This window comes from Lethenteron reissneri, chromosome 33 (genome assembly GCF_015708825.2).
Source record: "Lethenteron reissneri isolate LAM-NWPU_2019-01 chromosome 33, ASM1570882v1, whole genome shotgun sequence".
Lineage (NCBI taxonomy): Eukaryota > Metazoa > Chordata > Hyperoartia > Petromyzontiformes > Petromyzontidae > Lethenteron > Lethenteron reissneri.
The window spans coordinates 16205990-16232899 of NC_083811.1; the positions used below are offsets into that span (position 1 = coordinate 16205990).

A 26910-nucleotide genomic window follows, 5' to 3' on the forward strand; every position below is an offset into this window, starting at 1 on the left:
CTGTTATCCTGGGGCTCACTGGTCACTGATACTCTGGATGACTGTCACACTGGAAAGTTGATACTGGTAGGACCCTCCTGGTTACACCAGCCCACAGGAGATTATTGTGTCTGTCCGTCGTGCAGGGAGGGGCTGGGTGGGGAGGAAGGGGCTGGGTGGGGAGGGGAGGGTGGGGCTGGTTGGGGAGGGGCTCGGTGGGGGGTGGGGCTGGGTGGGGAGGGACTTGTCACCCCGTGGTGCCCTTATAAAACTCAACGTTTAACCTACTCACGCCGGCTTGTGCCCGCCCTCACAGTCGGGCATATTTGCAGAATACACCACGCTGCCGTTGAACCTGGCCATTGATTGAGCAACCCAACGTTCCTACCAGCTCCCTCCGCAGGAATGTGTTTTAGACTGGGCATTCTAAGGCTCAATGATCAGTCCTCTGTTACACCTGTATCTCTAATACACAAAACGCTATTTCCCTGTGTCTCTGTGTGTCTCCCTGTGTCTATAGGGGTCTCCCTGTGTGTCTCCGTGTCTCACTCACTTTTCTTCTGTCTCTGTTTCGGTGTATCTCATATTGTGTCTGCCTCACTTTGTGTTTCTGTGTCTCACTGTCCTCTGTCTCACTCTGTCCCTGTGTCTATCTCTCACAGTTTATTTCCCTGGGTTTCTGTCTCATTTGTTCCACGTGTTTGTTTGCCTTCATCCAGCAGTGTAAACATTCTAAATAAAGGAAAAAGCACCACTCTGATGTACATAAAAAAATATTATCTCCTAATACCTAAATCCCTCCCCCTCTCTAGGTTTAAGCAAAATAGAGATAAAATACTCCCACAGTGTCTGATAAACGGAGTAATAATAACCAATCAAGTCAAAACTTTTGGATACATTCAGAAAAGAGTTTATTGGTTTACATGTGTCATGTAGACAGGTCAAAATAACATTTGGGGAAAAAGTATTGACCATATTAGTGCTGGCTTAAGCGAGTGACACAGATCACATCTAGATGTCCTTGAGCACTTCCTGTGCCCCGTCACTCTCCTTCCAGTGGGGTGGCCAGGAGGCCTGCACGCTGGGACGCTCCTTCACCAGGCTGTAGTAGGCACTCAGGTGAGGGTACTTGTCAACAGACAACCTAAACGTGCGTACGCACAGATACACGTTAGTGTGTGTGATAATGGTAAGAGTGCATCACCGATATTCAATATGCCGGTAGCCTTGCTTGCGCACAGCACAGCTGGCGGTAGGGCCTCCACTACAGGGAGACCTAACTATTCCACACGAGTCAGATGTCTTAGGAAGAGGTGGGAGTACCCACACTTTATCCCACCAAACATGACTGTCGATCAACTGTGATGAACCCCATTCTACTACTGGCTGGACAGAGATTTAAGAAACGTGCTCATTGTTGCACTTGTTGCATCGGGAGATGGAACCAGTGATCTCTGGATTTCAAATACAGTTTGCTAACCATTACATCGCTATATTCTTTTCACAATTTTACAAAAACCATGGCCCAGGAATGTAAAAGCTAAAGCCTTATAAACTGGCTCATCAACTCTTCAGTCATCAAAATATGCAAAGCTTCAGTTTTTCTTGGTTCTGGTAAACATGGATTAGGATTGTAATTGCAACTTGACGTATTTTCTCATTGTGTTATTTGTAGTGTAAATACCCATGATGTGTACCTAGTGTAACCACTCACACAGACTCACCCAAATCTGAAGCAGAATGCCAGGTTAGGGAAGAAGACGACATCAGCCAAGGTGAAGTTCTTCCCAGCGATGTAGGATCCGGAGCCCAACTGTAAGTTACATCAGCAATGAGGTTTATCGAAAAGGGCTGCTCCAATAATTCCCAAATAAGGATTTAAGGAATCTGTGGTCATTCATATTTTGTTTTTTTTAACCTTAACTTTGTGTCTGTGATACCTCTCCTAAAGAGGAATCTAAATATTAGTCAGCAACGAGTCCAGTAAAAAAACTGAAAATAAATAGGAAATGTTTATATTCTAACAATGTTACAGCTGGCAACAAAACAAATATTAATAACTAGCGGGAAGTACCTAGCGTTGCCCGGGGGAAAAATACATTTAAAAACTTGCAAGTAACAAGCTATTGTGAAAGCCCGGCGTTCCGTTTGTCTGTCCATTTGTCCGTCAACAAAATTATAAGAGGCTTGAAGAAGTTCTGAATCAAAAAGTGGCAGGAAAATAGTTGATTTAAAAGGTTTTCGAAAATTGTCGACCTCCACCCTCCCCCTCAAAAATATATTTACCCCCCCGGAGGCATATATACCTACACACCCTACATACAATAGAGTGAGTAGTGTCTCGTAACTCGATAGTAGTATCTGCCTCTACAGTAGTATCTACTGACTCTATAGTAGTAACTACTAACTCTATAGCAGTATCTACTGACTATCGTAGTATCTGCTCTAGTAGTATCTACCGACTTTATAGTAGTATCAACCTACTCTATAGTAGTAAATACTGACTCGACAGTAGTATCTAATGACTATAGTAGTATCTACTGAATCTATAATATACTGTATATTGACTCTATAGTAGTATCCACTCACTACATTATTAACTACTAACTCTATAGCAGTAACTACTAACTCTATAGTAGTATCCGCAGACTCTATGGTAGTATCCGCAGACTCTATAGCAGTATCTACTGACTATAATAGGATATATCGACTCTATAGCAGTATCTACTGACTATAGTGGTATCTATTTGTAGAGCGATGACGTCATGTCTCCTCGAGGTACTTAAGGGGGATCCCCGTGACGAAAGCGGGGTCACTGTGGGAGCCCGGGATAGAAAACGGTCGAAGAGCCTGCCAGGAGTAGAGCTCAAGGAGTCTGGAGAGAAGCCGGCGGTAGTCATAGAAGGTGCTACTCTCCCCGGTCGGTCGGTGTTGGCTGAACCCCCGATTCAACTCGAGGGAGCTCGCCAAGCTAAGAACAGATCGAGTGAAGGGTCGTGTGAAGGGCCCAGTATAGGATCCCTACCCCTGGGGAAGTTATCTAAACCCTTAATAAATAACCAGCGCAAGCCCTTACCTGAAGACCTGCCTCCGTATCATCATTTGCACCTCAACATATTGACTGTAATATTACCTACTGACTCTATAGTAGTATCTACCGACTCTACGGTACTATCTACTGACTCTATAGTAGTATCTACTGACTCTATAGTAGTAACTACCAACTATAGTAGTATACACTGACTACAGTAGTAACTACTAACACTACAGTAGTATATACTGCCTTTATAGTAGTGTAATAAAGGACTCTGACGACACACAGCTTGGTCTATACTAACTCTATAGCAGTGTGTACTGGCTGTAATAATAGCTATACTAACTCTATAGCAGTGTGTACTAGCTGTAGTAGTAGCTATACTAACTCTATAGCAGTGTGTACTGGCTATAGTAGTAGCTGTACTAACTCTATAGCAGTGTGTACTGGCCATAGTAGGAGCTATACTAACTCTATAGCAGTGTGTGCTGGCTGTAGTAGTAGCTATACTCACTCTATAGCAGTGTGTGCTGACTGCAGTAGTAGCTATACTATATCTATAGCAGTGTGTACTGGCCGTAGTAGTAGCTATACTAATTCTATAGCAGTGTGTGCTGGCTGTAGTAGTAGCTATACTCACTCTATAGCAGTGTGTGCCGACTGCAGTAGTAGCTATACTATATATATAGCAGTGTGTACTGGCTGTAGTATTAGCTATACTAACTCTATAATAGTAATCTTTGGTTCTTTCTGTAAAGTAACGTAGATAGAAAAATATTTTTTTTAAAGTGATAAAAAACATAGAAATAATACAAAAAACATTCATGTACACTGTAGCCTGGTTTTTAATTGGAATGAGTGTACTGGCAGTCTATAATGTAGACTGTAGCATGGTTATTAAGTTTGGTGAGTGTACTGGCAGTCTATAATGTAGACTATAGCAATGGTTATTAAGAACCAAGAATAAGTCTACATTATAGACTGCCAATACGCTCACCAAGCTTAAAAACCAGGCTACAGTCTACATTATAGACTGCCAGTACATTCACTCCGAATCAGAACCAGAAGAACCAGGCAACAGTCTATGTTAGTGGTTTGATTTAATATTGTTTTTTTACTTTATTTTTTTTACCATCGACATGACTTTACCAAATTAACCAAATAACATGAATTCCTGCAGTCACGAAAGTTTGAAGTGAAATTCTATAATAGTACTCACTTCAAAGAGTGTAGTAGTAAGGCCTAGTCCCGTGCAGAGCCCCTGGCCTTGCCTAGATTGTCCAGCCAGCCGAGGTGGCACCTTGGCAGGCTGGGGCTGGGCTGCTACCCCCCCCCCCCCCACTACCCACGATCCCCCCACCCGCTCAGCAATAGTATCTACGGCCTATAGTAGTAACATCTACCGACGCTATAGTAGTAAATGCACACATTGGGGTGGGGGGGGGGGAGGACATAAAACTGTGAAGAATTTACCTCAGCGTTTTGTGTATTTTTATTGCATTTTTTACGCGAATGAGAATTTTTCCCCAATTCCACCGATCACGCGTGTGCTTTGCTAGGTGCAACCACGGCATTGTCGCACATTTGCAAATGCGTGCTGTGGCGCTCGCAGAGTGGCATAAGGAAATAAATAAGTAATAAATAGCACTAAATTGTTAATTTAACTACTTTAAAGTTGACGGATGGGAAAATGGAAGAGCTCACCATGGGGCTTATGGCGTGGTACCTGGCTAATTTTTTAAAATGTAAACCCTACGGTTTGTAAGCCAAATCCTTCGCAAGTTTCGTACACAGACAGAGAGACACACAGAGAGACAGACAGGCAAAAAATGACGTTTATAGATAAGACTAGCGGGAAGTACCCGGCGTTGCCCGGGCCAATTTTTTTTTTCAAAACTTCTCTTAAAAACCTTACATATATATACACAGATACTAAGCTATTGTGAAAGCCCGGTGGGCCGTTTGTCCATTTTTCCACCAACAAAATTATAAGTGGCTTGCAAAAGTCCAAAAAGTAATATAAAAGGTTTCCGAAAATTGTCGACCCCCCTCAAAAAATATATTTACCCCCACGTAGGTATATACACCTATACACCATACATACAACAGAGTAAGTAGTATATATTGACTCTATAGTTGTATCTACTCAATGTACAGTAGTATCTACTGAGCCAGCGGTAGCTACTGACTGTATAGTAGTATGAACTGACTGTAGTAATTACTGACAGCAGTAGTATCTACTGGCCCTACAGTATTATCTACCAACTCTATAATAGTAACTCCTAACTGTATAGTCGTATCTGCTGACTCTATAGTAGAATCCTCTGACTATAGTAGTCACTACTAACTCTATAGGAGTTTCTACTGACTCTAGAGTAGTATCTACTGACTCTATAGCAGTAGCTACTGACCGTAGTAGTATCTAATGACTGTAGCAGTATTTACTGTGCGTAGCGGTATATACTGACTGTTATAGTATCTACTAACTCTATAGTAGTATCTACCAACTCGATAGCAGTATCCACTATCACAACAGCAGTGCATACCGACTGTGGTGGTAGCTGCTATCACTACAGCAGTGCATATCGACTGTGGTGGTACTTACTTTAACGACAGCAGTGCATACTGATTGTGGTGGTATCCTGCTATGACTACAGCAGTGCATACCAACTGTGGAGGTACCTGCTATCACAACAGCAGTGCATATCGACTGGTGGTACTTGCTATCACTACAGCAGTGCATACTGACTGTGGTGGTACCTGCTATCACAACAGTGCATACCGACTGTGGTGGTACCTGCTATCACTACAGCAGTGCATATCGACTGTGGTGGTACCTACTTTAACGACAGCAGTGCATACTGATTGTGGTGGTATCCTGCTATGACTACAGGAGTGCATATCAACTGTGGAGGTACCTGCTATCACAACAGCAGTGCATACCGACTGGTGGTACCTGCTATCACTACAGCAGTGCATATCGACTGTGGTGGTACCTACTTTAACGACAGCAGTGCATACTGATTGTGGTGGTATCCTGCTATGACTACAGCAGTGCATACCAACTGTGGAGGTACCTGCTATCACTACAGCAGTGCATACTGACTGTGGTGGTACCTGCTATCACAACAGTGCATACCGACTGTGGTGGTACCTGCTTTCACTACAGCAGTGCATACCGACTGTGGTGGTACCTGCTTTCACTACAACAGTGCATACCGACTGTGGTGGTATCTGCTATGACTACAGCAGCGCATACTGACTGTGGTGGTTCCTGCTATCACTACAGCAGTGCATACCGACTTTGGTGGTGACCTGCTATCACTACAGCAGTGTATATCGACTGTGGTGGTACCTGCTTTCACTACAACAGTGCATACAAACTGTGGAGGTACCTGCTATCACAACAGCAGTGCATACCGACTGTGGTGGTACTTTCTATTACAACAGTGCATACCGACTGTGGTGGTGACCTGCTATCACTACAGCAGTGCATACCGACTGTGGTGGTACCTGCTTTCACTACAGCAGTGCATACCGACTGTGATGGTACCTGCTTTGATCACAGCAGTGCATACCGACTGTGGTGGTACCTGCTTTCACTACAGCAGTGCATACCGACTGTGATGGTACCTTCTATGACTACAGCAGTGCATACCGACTTTGGTGGTACCTGATTTCACTACAGCAGTGCATACCGACTGTGTTGGTACCTGCTTTCACTACAACAGTGCATACCGACTCTGGTGGTACCTGCTTTCACTACAGCAGTGCATACTGACTGTGGTGGTACCTGCTTTCACTACAGCAGTGCATACTGATTTTGGTGGTATCCTGCTATGACTACAGCAGTGCATACCGACTGTGGTGGTGACCTGCTATCACTACAGCAGTGCATACTGACTGTGGTGGTACCTGCTTTCACTACAGCAGTGCATACCGACTGTGGTGATACCTGCTTTCACTACAGCAGTGAATACTAACTGTGGCGGTACCTGCTTTCACTACAGCAGTGCATACTGACTGTGATGGTACCTGCTTTCACTACAGCAGTGCATACCGACTGTGGTGGTACCTGCTTTCACTACAACAGTGCATACCGACTGTGGTGGTATCTGCTATGACTACAGCAGCGCATACTGACTGTGGTGGTTCCTGCTATCACTACAGCAGTGCATACCGTCTTTGGTGGTGACCTGCTATCACTACAGCAGTGCATACCGACTGTGGTGGTACCTGCTTTCACTACAGCAGTGCATACAAACTGTGGAGGTACCTATCACAACAGCAGTGCATACCGACAGTGGTGGTACTTGCTATCACTACAGCAGTGCATACCACTGTGGTGGTACTTGCTATCACAACAGTGCATACCGACTGTGGTGGTGACCTGCTATCATTACAGCAGTGCATACCGACTGTGGTGGTACCTGCTTTCACTACAGCAGTGCATACCGACTGTGATGGTACCTGCTTTGATCACAGCAGTGCATACCAACTGTGGTGGTACCTGCTTTCACTACAGCAGTGCATACCGACTGTGATGGTACCTGCTATGACTACAGCAGTGCATACCGACTTTGGTAGCACCTGATTTCACTACAGCAGTGCATACCGACTGTGTTGGTACCTGCTTTCACTACAACAGTGCATATCGACTCTGGTGGTACCTGATTTCACTACAGCAGTGCATACTGACTGTGGTGGTACCTGCTTTCACTACAAAAGTGCATACCGACTCTGGTGGTACCTGCTTTCACTATAGCAGTGCATACTGACTGTGGTGGTACCTTCTTTAACGTCAGCAGTGCATACTGATTGTGGTGGTATCCTGCTATGACTACAGCAGTGCATACCGACTCTGGTGGTACCTGCTATCACTATAGCAGTGTATACCGACTGTGGAGGTACCTGCTATCATGACAGCAGTGCATACTGTACTGACTTTGGTGAAACCTGCTTTCACTACAGCAGTGCATACCGACTTTGGTGGTACCTGCTTTCACTACAGCAGTGCACACCGACTTTGGAGGTACCTGCTATCACTATAGCAGTGCATGCCGACTGTGGTGGTACCTGCTATGATTACAGCAGTGCATACAGACTGTGGTAGTACCTGCTTTAACTACAGCAGTGCATAATGACTGTGGTGGTACCTGCTTTCAATACATAAGTGCATACCGACTATGGTGGTACCTGCTATGACTACAGCAGTGCATACCGAATGTGGTGGTACCTGCTTTCACTACCGCAGTGCATTCCAACTGTGGTGGTACCTGCTATCACTACAGCAGTGCATACCGACTGTGGTGATACCTGCTATGACTACAGCAGTGCATACCGACTGTGGTGGTACCTGCTATGAATACAGCAGTGCATACCGACTGTGGTGGTACCTGCTATGACTACAGCAGCGCACACCGACTTTGGTGGTACCTGCTTTCACTACAGCAGTGCATACCGACTGTGGTGGTACCTGCTATCATTACAGCAGTGCATACAGACTGTGGTGGTACCTGCCTTAACGGCAGCAGTGCATACTGATTGTGGTGGTATCCTGCTATTACTACAGCAGTGCAAACCGATTGTGGTGGTACCTGCTATTATTACAGCAGTGCATACCGACTGTTGTGGTACCTGCTATCATTACAACAGTGCATACAGACTGTGGTGGTACCTGTTTTAACGGCAGCAGTGCATACTGATTGTGGTGATATCCTGCTATGACTACAGCAGTGCATACCGACTGTGGTGGTACCTGCTATCACTACAGCAGTGCATACCGACTGTGGTGGTATCTGCTATCACTACAGCAGTGCATACCGACTGTGGTGATACCTGCTATGACTACAGCAGTGCATACCGACTGTGGTGGTGACCTGCTATCACTACAGCAGTGCATACCGACTGTGGTGGTACCTGCTTTCACTACAGCAGTGCATACCGACTGTGATGGTACCTGCTTTGATCACAGCAGTGCATACCGACTGTGGTGGTACCTGCTTTCACTACAGCAGTGCATACCGACTGTGATGGTACCTTCTATGACTACAGCAGTGCATACCGACTTTGGTGGTACCTGATTTCACTACAGCAGTGCATACCGACTGTGTTGGTACCTGCTTTCACTACAACAGTGCATACCGACTCTGGTGGTACCTGCTTTCACTACAGCAGTGCATACCGACTGTGGTGGTACCTGCTTTCACTACAGCAGTGCATACTGATTTTGGTGGTATCCTGCTATGACTACAGCAGTGCATACCGACTGTGGTGGTGACCTGCTATCACTACAGCAGTGCATACTGACTGTGGTGGTACCTGCTTTCACTACAGCAGTGCATACCGACTGTGGTGATACCTGCTTTCACTACAGCAGTGAATACTAACTGTGGCGGTACCTGCTTTCACTACAGCAGTGCATACTGACTGTGATGGTACCTGCTTTCACTACAGCAGTGCATACCGACTGTGGTGGTACCTGCTTTCACTACAACAGTGCATACCGACTGTGGTGGTATCTGCTATGACTACAGCAGCGCATACTGACTGTGGTGGTTCCTGCTATCACTACAGCAGTGCATACCGTCTTTGGTGGTGACCTGCTATCACTACAGCAGTGCATACCGACTGTGGTGGTACCTGCTTTCACTACAGCAGTGCATACAAACTGTGGAGGTACCTATCACAACAGCAGTGCATACCGACAGTGGTGGTACTTGCTATCACTACAGCAGTGCATACCACTGTGGTGGTACTTGCTATCACAACAGTGCATACCGACTGTGGTGGTGACCTGCTATCATTACAGCAGTGCATACCGACTGTGGTGGTACCTGCTTTCACTACAGCAGTGCATACCGACTGTGATGGTACCTGCTTTGATCACAGCAGTGCATACCAACTGTGGTGGTACCTGCTTTCACTACAGCAGTGCATACCGACTGTGATGGTACCTGCTATGACTACAGCAGTGCATACCGACTTTGGTGGCACCTGATTTCACTACAGCAGTGCATACCGACTGTGTTGGTACCTGCTTTCACTACAACAGTGCATATCGACTCTGGTGGTACCTGATTTCACTACAGCAGTGCATACTGACTGTGGTGGTACCTGCTTTCACTACAAAAGTGCATACCGACTCTGGTGGTACCTGCTTTCACTATAGCAGTGCATACTGACTGTGGTGGTACCTTCTTTAACGTCAGCAGTGCATACTGATTGTGGTGGTATCCTGCTATGACTACAGCAGTGCATACCGACTCTGGTGGTACCTGCTATCACTATAGCAGTGTATACCGACTGTGGAGGTACCTGCTATCATGACAGCAGTGCATACTGTACTGACTTTGGTGAAACCTGCTTTCACTACAGCAGTGCACACCGACTTTGGAGGTACCTGCTATCACTATAGCAGTGCATGCCGACTGTGGTGGTACCTGCTATGATTACAGCAGTGCATACAGACTGTGGTAGTACCTGCTTTAACTACAGCAGTGCATAATGACTGTGGTGGTACCTGCTTTCAATACATAAGTGCATACCGACTATGGTGGTACCTGCTATGACTACAGCAGTGCATACCGAATGTGGTGGTACCTGCTTTCACTACCGCAGTGCATTCCAACTGTGGTGGTACCTGCTATCACTACAGCAGTGCATACCGACTGTGGTGATACCTGCTATGACTACAGCAGTGCATACCGACTGTGGTGGTACCTGCTATGAATACAGCAGTGCATACCGACTGTGGTGGTACCTGCTATGACTACAGCAGCGCACACCGACTTTGGTGGTACCTGCTTTCACTACCGCAGTGCATTCCAACTGTGGTGGTACCTGCTTTCACTACAGCAGTGCATACCGACTGTGGTGGTACCTGCTATCATTACAGCAGTGCATACAGACTGTGGTGGTACCTGCCTTAACGGCAGCAGTGCATACTGATTGTGGTGGTATCCTGCTATTACTACAGCAGTGCAAACCGATTGTGGTGGTACCTGCTATTATTACAGCAGTGCATACCGACTGTTGTGGTACCTGCTATCATTACAACAGTGCATACAGACTGTGGTGGTACCTGTTTTAACGGCAGCAGTGCATACTGATTGTGGTGATATCCTGCTATGACTACAGCAGTGCATACCGACTGTGGTGGTACCTGCTATCACTACAGCAGTGCATACCGACTGTGGTGGTATCTGCTATCACTACAGCAGTGCATACCGACTGTGGTGATACCTGCTATGACTACAGCAGTGCATACCGACTGTGGTGGTACCTGCTATGACTACAGCAGTGCATACCGACTGTGGTGGTACCTGCTATGAATACAGCAGTGCATACCGACTGTGGTGGTACCTGCTATGACTACAGCAGCGCACACCGAATTTGGTGGTACCTGCTTTCACTACAGCAGTGCATACCGACTGTGGTGGTACCTGCTATCATTACAGCAGTGCATACAGACTGTGGTGGTACCTGCCTTAACGGCAGCAGTGCATACTGATTGTGGTGGTATCCTGCTATTACTACAGCAGTGCAAACCGATTGTGGTGGTACCTGCTATTATTACAGCAGTGCATACCGACTGTTGTGGTACCTGCTATCATTACAACAGTGCATACAGACTGTGGTGGTACCTGTTTTAACGGCAGCAGTGCATACTGATTGTGGTGATATCCTGCTATGACTACAGCAGTGCATACCGACTGTGGTGGTATCTGCTATCACTACAGCAGTGCATACCGACTGTGGTGGCACCTGCTATCACTATAGCAATGTATACCGACTGTGGAGGTACCTGCTATGATTACAGCAGAGCATACCACCTTTGGTGGTGCCTGCTTTCACTACAGCATTGCATACTGACTGTGGTGGTACCTGCTATCACTACAGTAGTACATGCTGACTCTATAGCAGTATATATCGACTCTATAGCACAAACTACTAACCTGACAGTGCCGTCGTGAGACGTAGTCCCGTGCAGAGCCCCCGTCCTCGCCTAGATTGCCCAGCCGGCCAAGGTGGCACCTTGGCAGGCTGGGGGTTGGGCTACTACCCCCACCACCCCCCACCAACCCCCCGCCTGCTCTACAATAATAGTATCTTAACGCTATATTAGTATCTACCGACCCTATAGTAGTAAGTGCACACATTGGAGTGAGGGGGGAGATGACACTGTGAAGAATTTACTTCAACGTTTTGCGTATTTTTATTGCAATTTTTACGCTAATGAGAATCCCCCCCCCCCCCCACCGATGGCGGGTGTGCGTTGCACGCTGAGCGGCGAAAGGAAAAAAAGCACTAAATTGTTAATTAAACTACTTTAAATTTATTATTTGGTTCTTTCTGTTAAGTCACGTCTAAAGATAAAATAATAAATAAATTAAATTATAGCATACGACGTTTCGATTGCAACACAAGCAATCATCATCAGGTATAATGAAATAGCGACATAAAATCTAACCAGAAAACTATAGACAGACATATTAGCAGACAGATATCACCAAGGTATATAGAGAGAGCAACACAGGTAACAGAGAGGGATGATCATCTCTGTGGGGTGGCCTTAAATAGACAGAGGGGGGAGGAGGCAGAGAGAGGGAGGGGGTTAGAGAAAACATTTGCATATCAATGAGTGGACAACAAACATGGTGCTGCAAGTGCGATGACACGGCAAGCAAGCCTGAAAATCAGGAGAAGGACAAACTAAAATTCAATAATCTAGTAAAATATCGAAATGTAATGTAATACAACACAGAGGGTCGGTCAACACACAATTAACGCATAGCCTGGTTGATTACATATTTCAAAGATTGCTAAGTTAGAATTTAAGTGTGAACATTCCAAAGAGAGGACACAGGCAGAGAGAACAAGTAGCCAGAGAGAGAGAAAAAAGGATAAGCTTAAAACTTCCCCGTAGAAGTGGTTCAATCGTAATTTTTTATTTTTTTTATTTTAGAACTTTCGTGACAAAAGTTCTAAAATTAAAATTAAGATTACTTTAAATTTGACGGATGGAAAAATGGAATAGCGCTGGCGTGGTACCTGACTACTTTTTCACACATAAACCCCACGGTTTGCGAGCCAAATCCTTCGCAATTTGCGTCCACAGAGACAAATGGACAGACAGACGGACGCACACACAGACAAAAAATGACATTCATAGGTAAGATACAAATTATAATGTGTATTCCATCCTCGGATCTCAATGGGTATTCTGGAACATACCTTCGCAAGGTATCCTTCCCAAAGCTTTAGCTCCTCACCCAGAGCCTGCTTGTTTCGTGTTACAGCAGACTCGTGCCGCTCTGCCTCTGGTACTATCCATGTGTACATGATCACAATCACTGCATTCACATACAAATTGTCAATCACATGTTAGCACGGATGTACAATCAAATCAACATTCAAAACTACCGATGTCATTAAAATGTACTCGTAAAAAAAGATCGACACATTAGCAGATACAATTTTTATGCTATTTTGTTCATAAAAACAAGCCATTGGAAATAAAAAAACATCTTCATAAGTAAAATCTATTATTTTATGGCTGACCATGTCCAAAAAAAGAGATCTGATCAGATCAATGCAGAAGAGAATTTGGACATTTTAATCATACTCAACTTAACCGTGTCAATCAGACCCAAATGATTAATCACAAATAATAACACGTGTGGTCTCACCTTACAGCATGTTCAATATAACTGAGGGAATACTTGTTGTCTTTGACAAAGGGTAGCTAAAACAAAAAATAATGTATGCCGTGTTGCGCATAAGACCAACACACAGGTTTCAAGACATTTGGAGAATGCTGGTTTTACGATGCCCAATGAGTCATGTGTCGATTTTCAGGCTGTACCCCTCATAGGCATTGGTGAGATCTCATGTCGGCGGTGAGAAGGCTTTGCACTTTTGGCCAGGTGTCCAGTGGTCAGCAGTAGTCTGCTGTCATCACTCTTCAGGTGTCCCCCCCCCCGCCCCCACTGGCTCACTCAAACTGCCTTCCGTTTCACATAATCTATTTTTATCTCTGTTACTCAACTTACTCCCCTCTCTATATAAATGTAGTGGAGTAACGCAGGGGGGGGGGGTGCAAACAGTGTGCACGCATGTGTGAGCTGCGGACAGCGAGGTCACGTCGGGGTGAACAAGTGCAGAGAGGGAGACAGAAAAAGAGCAACCAGAGAGAGGTGGCCAATTGAAGTGCATAGCGGTAATTGGCTGGCTGCAAATGAAAACACGGGTTAGGCGCCTCGCAGGTGGGAGATAGAGGCGATAAGCGGGGCGGAGACGCCGCGTGAGCTACGGCTCAACGAGGGCCAACTGAGGTATCTTAATTAGTGAGGGGATATAAGCGGATGTGCGGGGAAATGCAGTTGAGTTGGTTGGAGTGAAGACAAGAGAGAATTCAAGAGAAGTCCGGGACCCCGCTCTCCACACCTCGTCCTCTCCAGCGGTGTTGGCTAATCCCCCACTGGAGGCATGGGCGAGGTTGGAGGAGTGACGGTGGACAGGCTAGCAGTAGAGAGGCTAGCGGAATCCTAAGTGTGAGTGTGAGAAGGCTAGCAGTAGAGAAGCTAGCAGAGTGTATAGTAAGAGGCTAGTGGAATCCTAAGTGTTGGTGGTATAAGGCTAGCAGTAGATAAGCTAGCGGAGTATATAGTAATAGGCTAGCAGTGGAGAAGCTAGCAGAGTGCAACATAGCAGGCTAGCGGAACGAGAGAGAGCGAGTAGAGCGTAGCAGACGAGCAGTACAAGAGGAAGAGTTGCGACGGAGATATGTGGTGTTGAACGCGAGGAGTTCTGTATGAATAAAGTGACAAGAGAAAAATAAGTTGTCCGTGTGAAATAACACCACTACATAAATATGAACGCTTTTAGCGATTCGCTGATTGCACTTTAAATCTCCTTTCTAAAGCCTCAAATGTATTTTGTTATAGAGAAGGGACGTAATACCAGTTTAACATGTAGGCTTTCACGACATCACATTTATCCCTCTATTTATCCACAACGCTGGCTGTCGCCTGATGAGGCTGGTTGTAATTTTCGGAGAACTGGTAAATGTTGCGGGTTCACTCTCCATCACACAACTGGTGAGTGCTGAACTAGTTACTAATTGGCACGTTTTATTTACGTGACAAACCTTACCAATTGGCTGCGTCGGGTGTGGTGGCAGGGTTTAACGACAAATTTATATTCACGCGATCTAACCCAACAACAACAAAAAAAACCTCTATTCTGGATGTAATACCGCTCTTCTGGTGGAGGGTTGGGACCTCGAACATGCGCTGCAGCACCACGGCCTGCTCTGCTGCCGCCTCTGGCATCAGCTTCGTCCCCTGTGCCTTGAATTGGTTCTGCACGCGCACATCGACCCGGCGTTCACTCAATAAAAAAAAAAACGCATCACGCTTCTTCATACATAACCGGCATTTATGATTACACCACTTCACGTGACAATTCAGTCATGTGGTGTAGTTGAAACATGGGAGCCATGAGGAATAAATATTGCCACATTGGTCAGCGAACAGAATATGCATACTTGCTTGCCTCACGCAGGTGAATACATTATTCTGGAATTATTTCACAGTGTGGATAAGTCTACCTATTTTACAACAAGGTTTACATGGAAACACATTTTCCCATTAAAAAGACAATGCTGTTTTTATGGGTAGCTTGGTGTCTGTCGTATATGTAGGGAACGCGCGGCTGCGATATGAAACGTGACATAAAAAATACTTCTATATTAGTTAATGGCCACATTTTTTATGTGACACTGTGTCAAAATCAGTCCACAGTGTTGCTTGTATTAAACCAATATTGCTGAATTATGCACTCCCAGAAGGCCTTGTGGTTGACATTAAGTGGGGGAATGGATATATTACCGAGATACATAAATTGTCTGCTTATGTATTGTGTTACTTATGTAATGGGTTCTGGAGACACTTTTCATATGTAACTTCTTTATTACTGCACACCACTCCAACATTACTGACCCTGCCTAGGGACACAGCCTACTTCTAGCGTGCCTGACACTGGCTACGCTCTCGGGTCCTCCGGCTACAATTACCCTAGGGGAGGCTACCTGACCCGACCCAGCCAAGGTGCAGGTTTCGACTCTGGCTTCCTCGGAACTAGCCCTTACAAGGACGAAGGGCCGGGAGTCTCAGAGTCCCACCACTGGCCCGCACAGCGCACCGGGCTTTACAAGGACAACGGGGTGAGGGGGCCCAGGGTCCTAAGCTGGCTGGTCTTGGGTCTTCAGCTGTGACTGGTCCCGGTCGGCTGGGGAGCGGCCCTTTTATCCCCCTTGCCCATCGATGGGTGGGGTTGCGTGGGATCTACAATCCCACGCAGCCCCCCGTTGGTGACGCCAAGGGGCTTAGCTGCCTAGGATCCTGAGCCCCCAGCAGCCCCCCCCCCTCTTGGGCTGGCACAGTGGCCCCTCCCCTGGGGGTCCGAGGTACCCCTGCAGATGGGCCCTGTCCACCACTGCCGGTAAGTGTGGCCCATCTACGAGACTATACTTATATTATCCACAACTGAGCAAATTATTATTTAGTGCAAAAGCAGGCTGCTTGATTCACAATTAGAAGATCGAGAGATTGGTTTTCTCATCAGGTGTTGACAGGAAAGTACACCACGTCTTCCATGATACCACTGCACAATTTCCGTAATAACTGTAGATCCTTGCAGATGAATAAACAAATCAAGCTAATAGTATTTTTTTGTAATATCCATTTGGTGAATGGGATACCGGTTATATACATAAATATAGCTATTTGATCACTTGGTTACATTTTCAGAATGTGTAATGAGCATTGTTAGCACATTGCAATGGCAGTATTTGAATGCACTAATGGTTAAACATAACGTAGCATGGTGACTGCATTAAAGTTTCACCTCCAGGTAGAGCACTGCCCCCAGAGACTCGTTGATCACGTGTTCCCCGTGGCGGAAGGCGGGCAACTGAGGGGACAGAAAAGAAAATGGCGACATTATTTTGTTTATATTTCTACACACCAACCAAGAAGGTGCCTCCATCATTACACATGCGGACTTGACAAAGAGGAGTGTAGATAGATATTTTAATACTGATGTTTCATGTATTTCATAGTTATGTTCTTCAATTGATGATTTACCAAATTGGACAACAATCAATTTCCACGGTTCAAGTTCCACAAATAAACTTTATGGCGGGACCCCGGGGTCCCATAAGCCCTCGGCGTCCCATAAGCCCTCGGCTCTCGCATAAACATTATATTATGATGTAAACAAAAACTTTGCTCTTTTTCACCAATGGGTTTGAAGGATGGTGACAAGTGTTGTCTTGTTAAACTATGCCTTTAAAACTGAAAACTAATTACCTGCAGTACCTCTATTTAAATACACTATCTAAAAAATAATTTACACCCCTCTGTCAATCATCGTGTTTCTCAGTGTGGATTTGTGAACGCACTTTGTAAACAGTACATAAAATATTATGCGTCTTCAATGGGCTTTTATATTGTAACAAGCGTTTATACTAATATTTTTCTACAGAGTAGTGGGTCGCCGCTTCTCTTATCCACATTAATACGAGCAGTATGTGGGGACTATGGCTTAACTGCAAAAAAAACTATCTGCACAGATGCATATGGACAAGAGAAGTATTATCAAAATGGAGGAATTAACGGTGCAACGCATCTCATCTGTTAAATATCTGCAGATAATTACGGTCTTGGTGTGAGTTCATAGATGTGTGTGAGTTGTGTGTGAGTCTGTGTGTGCCCGTCGTGGACATTGCTGTGGGGGGAGGGGCCAATGCCCATTGGCCTCTCTCCTCATGGCGTCTGTGACCACCACAATGGCTAAACGGGGGCTCTGGACGGGTGCGAGGGGCTGGTAACCCCTCCACCTTCAATTAATTACCACGAGACTACGATATAAACATAAAAATGTAACAAATAAGCTTGTGCCGGAGGCCCCGGGGGGACAGGCTTCTATGACGTTTCCTGGCCAAACCCCAATTGGTGGAGCCAGGAGATTGAATCCTTACACTCGGGGCTCCTCCAGAAACAACAAAAAACCACTACGTGTGGTCACATGGAATGTTCGAATGCTCACTGTGGAGGAGAGGCCGCCACTCCTTTGTTGGGAGCTGGACCGGTACCGCCTGGACCTCTGTGGCATTCAGGAGGTCCGGTGGACCGGTTCTGGCGCCTGCCACCATGAGGGGTGGACAGTCCTCCACTCGGGGCAGGAGACTGCCAAACAACAGGGAGTGGCTCTTCTGAACAAAAGAATGAAGGGGGCATGGGAGCGTGGCGGTGAGGTGTGGAAAGCTGTAAGCCCCAGGCTACTTTTGGCTCACCTTCCCATCAACCAGAGGCGAGGAATAGTGGTCGTGATTACTTATGCCCCCACTGAAGATGAACATCCATGGAGGGATGCAGCAAAGGCCGATGAGTCAGATGCCTTCTATGACCTCCTGTCACAGGTGATAGCTAAAGTGGCCCCTCAGGAGAGAGTCATCTTGTTGGGTGACTTCAATGCCCACGTTGGTCATGATGCTGGCACCTGGTCTGGAGTGATTAGAAGGCCTGGGCCAGATCAACTCAATAACAACGGCAGGAGGCTGGTAGATTTTTGTGCAGCCCTTGGGCTTGTAATTACCAACAAGCTGTTCCGGCATCAGCGGATCCACACAACATCATGGATGCATGCTGGGTCCAAGCAAGAACATCTGCTGGACTACATAGTGATGGATCAGTGGATGCGGGCCCATGTCCTTGACACCAGGACCTACCGTGGAGCTGATCTGCCCACTGACCATCGACTTGTCATCTGGAAGATACGCCTGCCAATCCTCCACTCCAGTGGTGGGTGTACACCCAGGACCCCATTAAAACCCTTAGTGGCATGGTCTCAGCTAGCTGATGAAAGTTGCAAGCGAGAATTTAACCATCGCTTGCGGCTGGGGTTGACATCGTCCCCCACTTCTGATGTCGAGGGGAAATGGGCGAGGTTTAGAACTGTGGCTCATACAGCTGCAATGGCTGCTTTGGGTACACGGCCGAGACCTCCCCAAAGACCCTGGCTCACAGAGGAGGTGTTCAAGCTACCTGAGAAAAAGCGACAGGCCCACGCTCATCAGCTACAGCATCCCACGTTGGAGAATGAGGCTTACCGCAGCCTTCACTCGGATGATCGGAGAGCCATGAGGCACTGCAAGGATGGGTGGTGGTTGCGGGTTGCTGAGGAGATGGAGTCTGCCTCAATGGCCCGCGATCATAAATCCATCTTTAATTCCATCAAATAAGTAACTTGCAGCGCCACATCTATTACCATCATTAGGGGAAAGAACGATGATCCAATCTCTGACCCCCAGGAATAGGTTTTCAGATATGCTGAGCATTTCTATGAGGTCCTGGGGGAGGGGACATCCCTCAGCCTGGATAACTTCGTGGGACAAAGTGGGGATGACCCTGCTGAGGCTGCAGTGTCTCAAATATTGGAAGAGGAAGTCACCCCCTGTTAGTGGCTGGCTGAGGTGCCATCTGTTGAGGAAGTACTAAAGTCGATCCAGAATCTGAGACCAGGAAAGGCACTGGACAGAGATGATCTCCCAGGCAAAAAGCCGAGGGAGGGTGGTGTTTGTGCACAGACTGCCCTACATGACATGACAACAAGAGTCTGGACCACTGGATGGGTTCTGCAGGATTGGAAAGATGCCCTGGTGGTCCCCCTCTTTAAGAAGGGGAACCGCACAGACCGTATCAACGACAGGGGCATCTCACTCCTCAGTGTGCCGGGAAAGGTCCTGGAAAGGGTTATTCAAAATTGCCTTGCTAGGCACGCTGAGGAGATCCTTGCGGAGCCCCAATGCAGTTTCAGGAAAGGGCGTCCTGCACAGATGCCAAATTTTCTGTCCGTCTGCTAGAGCAGAGGTGTAGGGAATCCCAAGAAGACCTGCATCTCTGCTTTATAGACCTGGTCAAGGCCCACTTTACCAACAGTAGGCCTGGACTCTGGGTTGTTCTTCTTACTTTCGGAGTCCCTGATCCTCTGCTCATGATCATGGATCATTAAGAACCTTTATGATAGTGAGCGGGCCCAGGTAAAACTACGCGGCCGGGAGTCGGAGCCATTCCCTGTACACCTTGGAGTGCAACAGGGATGTCCTCTGGCTCCCACATTATTTAACATCTATTTCGACCACGTAGTTCGTGAAGCCCTCAATAGCTGTACCCGGAGGAATTTCCATCTGGTACAGATACAAAGGGAGGCTGATCATTGCCCGGGTGCGGTCGAGGGATGGCTCCCTATTGCTCAGCCATGTTATGTATGCCGATGATCTGGTAATTGCTGCTCACTCAGAGGAGGAGTTGGAGGTGCTGCTGCTGAACCTGGAGCTTGTTACTAAGAGGTGGGGGACTTACCATCAGCAACACCAAAACAAAGCACCTGCCTGGGTATTTTGTACCTTCAGACACTCCACCCCCACAATTCCCATTTGGTGATAGGGCAGTTGTGTAGGGAGTGGAGAGTTCCCCATACCTGAGCAGTGTGCTCATGACCGGCTCTGGTTTAACAGCAGAGGTTTCACTCCGAATCAGCTGAGCGGCATTATATTTTAATAGGTTGTGTAACGCTGTGTGGAAGCTACCTGTTCTGTCACTCCGCACAAAGCTTCAGGTCTTCTCGGCCACAGTCATTCCCTCCCTTCTCTACGCTTGCAAAATGTGGACCCCCCTAATGGAACATCATCGCCGGTTGGAAACATTTTTTCTGGCCTGCCTACGATCCAATCTGGGTTCAACCAGGCTGGATTGTGTGAGCCTTGAAATATCTGGACAAAGTCCCATCGGTGAGCTCCTGTCGTCCTCGCTGCGCTGTGCTTGGACGACATAGCAAAATTATCCGCGGCAGGTGTGCGCGGTGGGACGGCGTCGCCAAAAATAAATTAATTTATTACGATTTTGACTTGCGTTTATTCGGAACCCGGGGTCCCGCCATAAGGTTCAAATGTCCTCTAGACTGACGTCATAGCATAGTGTTTGTTTTGTTCTCGATACCGTAATGGAATCCATCACCACATTATGCCGAACATATGATTACTCCACGTGTGTAGGGTTATCTCTCCGGTATTTTTTTGTTGTATAACCCCTGACAAATACCGACGTAACACTCGAGTCTGCTTCTCCCTCCACGCTCCCATTTTACTCTCATATATATAGCCATCTTGAGCTCAAGTTCTCACCTGGCATGTAAATTTTTAAAAATCTCATTCTTACTCTTGAGACACAAACATTGGGTGCAAGGTGGCTGTATGGAGCCAACTCTAAAGTAAGAGGTTGAGTGATTGAGTGGTTGAGTTAGTGAATGGCTGAGTGGCTGAGTGATTGGCTGAGTGGCTGAGTGAATGAGTAAGTGGCCGAGTAAGCGGGTGAGTGAATGAGTGGTTGATAGAGTGAGGAACCTCTCATTCTATCAGTGAGAGTTTGAGTTAGTGAGTGACTGAGTTAGTGAGTGGTTAAGTAGTTGAGTGAGTGAGTGGCTAATTTGAGTAGCTGAGTGAGTGAGTGGTTGAGTTAGTGAGAGGTTGAGTTAGTGTTGGCTGAGTGAGTGGCTGAATGAGTGAGAGGTTGAGTGTCAGACGACGAGTTCGCTGTTACCTCAACTAAACTCCTGCACGGGACCCCCCATGCCAACTTTGGCCCAAACTACAAAACTGATTCCCGTGTTATTGTACACCTGGTGCCTCTAAAAACCTATAAAACGTATAGGTCAACACCACTCCCCGTACCACTCTCTCCCATTCCCCCCCCCACTTTCCTGCCTCCGCCCTCTCCACCCAAAACCAATTTTCAATGTTATCGCAATATCATGATACAGCTACCAAAGACGTGTTTGTGTGTGTGTCCTTTGCTAAATTCAAAGTATTTAAACCAACTGGGACAACCGGTTGGGCAAAGGTAGCCGCATCAAAGCAACGAGCCTCAGCCTTCACCCAAACTCTTCCACCAATGCCTCTTGCACAAATATGCGTTATAAACCTTCCACACATACCTAAATGTTAATTGATTAAATCTTATTTACAATACTCAAGAGTTGCAAAATTAATACTATTGTAGTGGGTTCAATTTAGGCGCACACTCAACTTTGAGGCAACATTATTTATCAAGGCCGTAATTATAATAAATATTGGGGGGGGGGGCCATCCCCACCCCCCCCCCTCATATTCAAATATGCTCAAAATGTCCCCCCCAATATATTGCTCTAAAATATATTCTGTTTATATGATTGTGGTTATGGTTGTACTTTATTAATCCCTAATCTCTGCCATTACATAGAATGAAACAAGAAAAGGTAAAAAAGAAAAAAACAGAGCAATGTAATACAATACACTATTAGACTTTATTGTAAAAAAATAAGAAAAAGTATATCCTATGTGTTAGTGATTTTTTTTAATATTTTAGGCAGGAAATTCATTTTCAAATTAAGATTGTATTTCTGGAAGATTTGGTCCACCCCAATGTTGACTCCATGTCTACGGCCTTGCTATTTATTAACATAACAACCGACGTGAACGCTATACTGTACATAAGGTGGTGACCACCGTTCCTAATCTCACTAACACTCGGGGAGGGAATACTACATAGCGTGACAAAGGCAGGTGACGGGCTGCCTGGTCACGAACGACGATCAGAGCCTGGAGGACCGTTTATGGCGTCTTCTTCCCGGGGTTGAACAGCCCAGCTCTTCTTGGCTCTTTCGGTAAAGTCACGTAGCATGGAAATAATAAAATAATAATAAAACATGGTGAAAATTATTTATTATGTTTTATTTTCATTATTTTATTATTTCCATTCTACGTGACTTTACCGAAAGAACCAAGAAGATGAATCCCTGCAGTCACGAAAGCTTTAAATCGAAAAAAGCGCAGCTCTGTTCATACCCCACTTGTAACTTTCGTGGCGTGGCCAGCTCCGCCCCAGGCCACGCCCCCTTCTCGATCCTTCGGGAAAGTTCGGGCCCCCAACCACGTGAACCCCAGCTCCCCCCTGGGGCCCCGAGCCCCCCTTTGTCCGGTCACGTGTCCTGTTGGGTTCACGCATAGTGTCACGGCATGACATGACCCTCCGTGACACTCGCCTACAGCACCCATACCGAGCCAACACAGTAGTGACGACATATGTCCCTACACTATTTAAAAGTACGAAATTGGTCAAGTGTAAAGTTTTGGAGTTTTTTTTCTTAGAAGTGTCATTGCTAAGATGTATATCGTCTCTTATAAACGCCCTTTATGCAACGGTACAAAATAGACCTCCTGCATACCAGGCGGGGAAGATAACATCTCGCCGCCGTGGCGCCCAAAGGTGCGTCTTCACTCCCTCTGCCTCCTGTAATTAGAATGGCGCTGGTGGCCTTCAAAACAATGACTCTGCACAAATATCCAGAAGTGCCTCCGGGGAACCGTGTTTGGGAGAACAGAGATTGCATCATGGAAACACAAAACAGGATCGCATATCATTTGCTTTAAGTGTGCAAAGCAATGCAATTTGGTTAGCGATATAGAACACTGCTGTACTGTGTTGTGTATTGCAATTCATGTTGCACTTAGAATTTGTATCGGTTTTAACTGATACGTTGTATGTATGATACGTTGTATGTATGTTGACCTTTGTTCGCACCGTATGTAGCCAACCGTGATAATCGGACGTTAGTCCTGTACTACGATAATAATTCTTCTTTTTGCAATGCTAGTATTTCAGACTTGTGGTGTCCATATTGCTGCAAACATATTTTTAAATAACATGAAACCTGCTCTTCTGTTCATTCAAATTTTCCCAAGCATAATCCTTCTACTTAGAATATGAAACTTATAATATTAAACAGTGCTGCTGCTGTTGGGAGTGGTGCACGATACAAAAATTAACCTCGACACATTCATCAGTGACACTTCCTTTCAAGGACATTTTAAGCACTACAGTACTTTTCTTCGTGGCACGTTATATTTAGTATATGGTCATCGCATGAGCAATGCTCTACTATTTCCCGTGCAAAGTGTTTGTGTTGTTAGTAAATGAGCTTCATAGTTTTTCGCAGACCTTACATAGAATTCAATGCTTGCACTGTCCGCATGACAATTTACTTGGATATGACGGGTGGTGGAGGGTTTTTGGAACCAAATTTGGCCAGACTCATTCGCGGTAAAAACCCTAATCTATTGTCAATCGGTCATGTCACCGTGGCTGTTTTTTACTGCACCGTGCGGCTCACCTGTCCTCTGGGGTTGATCTCGATCACAGCTGCACTCTTGTGCTCCTGCTTCTCCATGGAGAGCAGCTTCTGCTGGTAGCCCTGCAGCGCCTTCTCCTCCAGGCACAGCAAGATGCGCCAGCACGGCGGGCTGCCCGAGCCCCAGTACACGATCATGTCGCTCGCCATTCTTGTGAGTCCAGGGAAAGTGACTGCCACACAGGGGAGGGGCGCAGGAGTGTTTGAGCTCCAGCACTTGCAGCCTTACACATATGTACACAGCCAAGCCAGCCTTAAGCCACACCTGTGGCATCCGCTTAGCCAATAAAATAAAAGGCAGATAGGTATCTGCAAACTCATGCTTTCTCAGCTTAAAATCGGTGCTATGTGTGACTTCACTATACCTGTTTTAGGCGGTGAATGTGTCTAAAACGAGCCAAAGGAATGCGAGGAATGGCAACAGCTGTTATGGCAATACTTTTCTAGGATTGCGAAAAAATACTTTAATAATTTTAATTCAATTCTCGATTTGGTTTATACAGCTAATGTTGCTTTTTACCTGCAAGGAGGGTTTTATTTACAATTCCATGACAAATCTAAATTCACCTCACTAAACATGTTTCTAGCATTGACCTTCGTGACAAAGTCCGGATTCCAGGGCCTCCATGTCATATCTTTGTAGAACTATCCTGGTCTCTTGAGGTCTCACCCGATTCAACAAAAGCACCTGATAGTTTGAACCCTTCTACTTCAGGTCTACGTGTCCCATCACTCCAGTATAGCATCTTGAGAGACAGTAGCATTTGGATGCTTTGCAGAAAATCCTGACCGCTTCACAAATTCTAAACGCTCAAACTTGATTAGGTACAATATGTAAAAAAATACTGCGCAAACAGATCCACACACTTGGCATCCATATATGCAGAAAAACATTATGTTTACCATATTTTTTGGGTCTTTCAGGAAAGCCACATAGATATAAAAAATTATAAAATAAAAATCACGACATTTCGATCACAACACCCCCCACCGCACCCCCCTCTCTTTTCCACCTGAAGACGATTGCTTGTGTTGCGAGCGAAACGTCGTGATTTTGATTTTATTGTTTTTTCTATCTACGTGGCTTTACCGAAAGACCCAAATAATGTGAATTCCTGCAGTCACAAAGCTTTATGTCATTAAGTTTACCATGTATATAAAATAGTATGCTACTTTTTAAGGCCACACTTCACTGTGAGGAAAAAAAATCCATGAAAATGTTGTACACACCAACCAGTAGATCGCATGTGTGTAAAAAGATAATCGAGAAAAATCGAAATGGTTTATACTTAAGTGCAGGGGTAAGTACAATGGTGTTGAGGTTTAAGGGGGATTTTTTCTTTATCTAGTATTATGAATAGTCTTTATGCACGAATTGCCATGGAGTGTAACAAGGAATGCTGAAATGGAACAGGTTCAACAAGGGCTTGCTGATTTAAAGATTTGCTAGGGTTCAAAGTTATGCAACCACAGAAAAAAGTTGTAGTCAAAGAACAGTGATAGGCACTAGATAACAGCCAGATTTCTTATTGCAAAGCCACGGCAGCGATCAGGATATGTTCTGAAGGTCGAACCCCTTCCCCCATTTTAGTACAAAAATACAACTTATGGAACTTGATGTATGTATGTTTAACGTATTCTGCGCCGTACGTAGCCAACCGTACGAATCAGAGGTGCGAGGGAAGGACAACAAACTAAACACAAAAATCTATTTAAATGATAACATGATGGTTGTGGAACTTTTACGTTTAAAAGAAAAGTATAATGATCTAAATGATGACAGCACCGTAAATAGTTGACTAATATGGAAAGTAACATTGAAATGTATTAATTCAGGGGCCAGAAATCCAGTATGTTCGCATGAAAAACGTGTTTTCATTTGGAGTAAAAAGTATTGTTTTTTTTTTATAAATGATCACCGGTAATTATAATGTTTGGAGTAGATCTGAAGCACAGCAGTTCGCAACAATGCACTGAAAACCAACGACCCAGGTTTGATTCCTGGCCACAGCTACGTCAGAGGAATTATCTGAAGGGGTGCTGGTCTGCTGCTTCACCGACCCGTCACCCACACAGCACGGAGAGGTTTTCATCCAGCAGTGGATTGACAAAGGAGCGGACATTGTTATAACTATTACTTAATTATAACCATACTGTATGTATATGTGCTTCAAGACGCAAATAACACGTTCCTTCGGAGTGGGCAGGTAGGAACTTGTTGGGACAGCGAGGCGTTCGGGGGGGGGGCAGTTGGATGAGTGGGCATGTTGACCCTTCCCCCCCACCCTCCCCGACATCGTCAACCAATCGCGGCGTAGCTTGGTGTTCGGGTGGGGAGGTGCATGTGGTGGGCAGAATTCCGGATATGCACGACAAGAGAGACACATAATCCCTGGTGGGGCAGTGTGGAACCTGTTGTTCCTACCTGTATAACACTCTAGGTAACTAAGACCGCACACACATACACTCACTTCTCACACTCTGAGACTCACACACACACACTCACTCCTCACACTCTCCGGACACACACACTCACTCTCAGACTCACACACACACTCACCCTCACACTCTCAGACTCACACACCTCTCAGACTCACACACACCAT

The 26910-nt window shown here is 45.8% G+C and overlaps 1 protein-coding gene across 1 annotated transcript; it reads right to left on the bottom strand.

Moving 5' to 3' along the window:
* Nucleotides 1-875: 875 nt before the first annotated feature.
* GDAP1 (ganglioside induced differentiation associated protein 1) lies at nt 876-24528 on the bottom strand. Its single transcript, XM_061564725.1, has 6 exons — nt 24287-24528; nt 16925-16990; nt 15273-15378; nt 13250-13368; nt 1704-1792; nt 876-1123 (listed from the first exon to the last, which is right to left on the bottom strand). Exons 1-6 carry the CDS (start codon nt 24452-24454, stop codon nt 991-993), a joined length of 681 nt encoding a protein of 226 aa, XP_061420709.1. The 5' UTR covers nt 24455-24528; the 3' UTR covers nt 876-990.
* Nucleotides 24529-26910: the final 2382 nt, after the last annotated feature.

What these genes read in the sequence shown, in the direction of transcription:
- GDAP1 (XM_061564725.1), bottom strand. Translation starts at nt 24,454, where the DNA reads ATGGCGAGCGACATGATCGTGTACTGGGGCTCGGGCAGCCCGCCGTGC. An exon ending in GGGCAGTGCTCTACCTGGAG is followed by an intron (nt 15,379 to 16,924) that starts GTGAAACTTTAA and finishes GTGCGCGTGCAG; the next exon opens with AACCAATTCAAGGCACAGGG. An exon ending in GGGAAGGATACCTTGCGAAG is followed by an intron (nt 1,793 to 13,249) that starts GTATGTTCCAGA and finishes TGTAACTTACAG; the next exon opens with TTGGGCTCCGGATCCTACAT.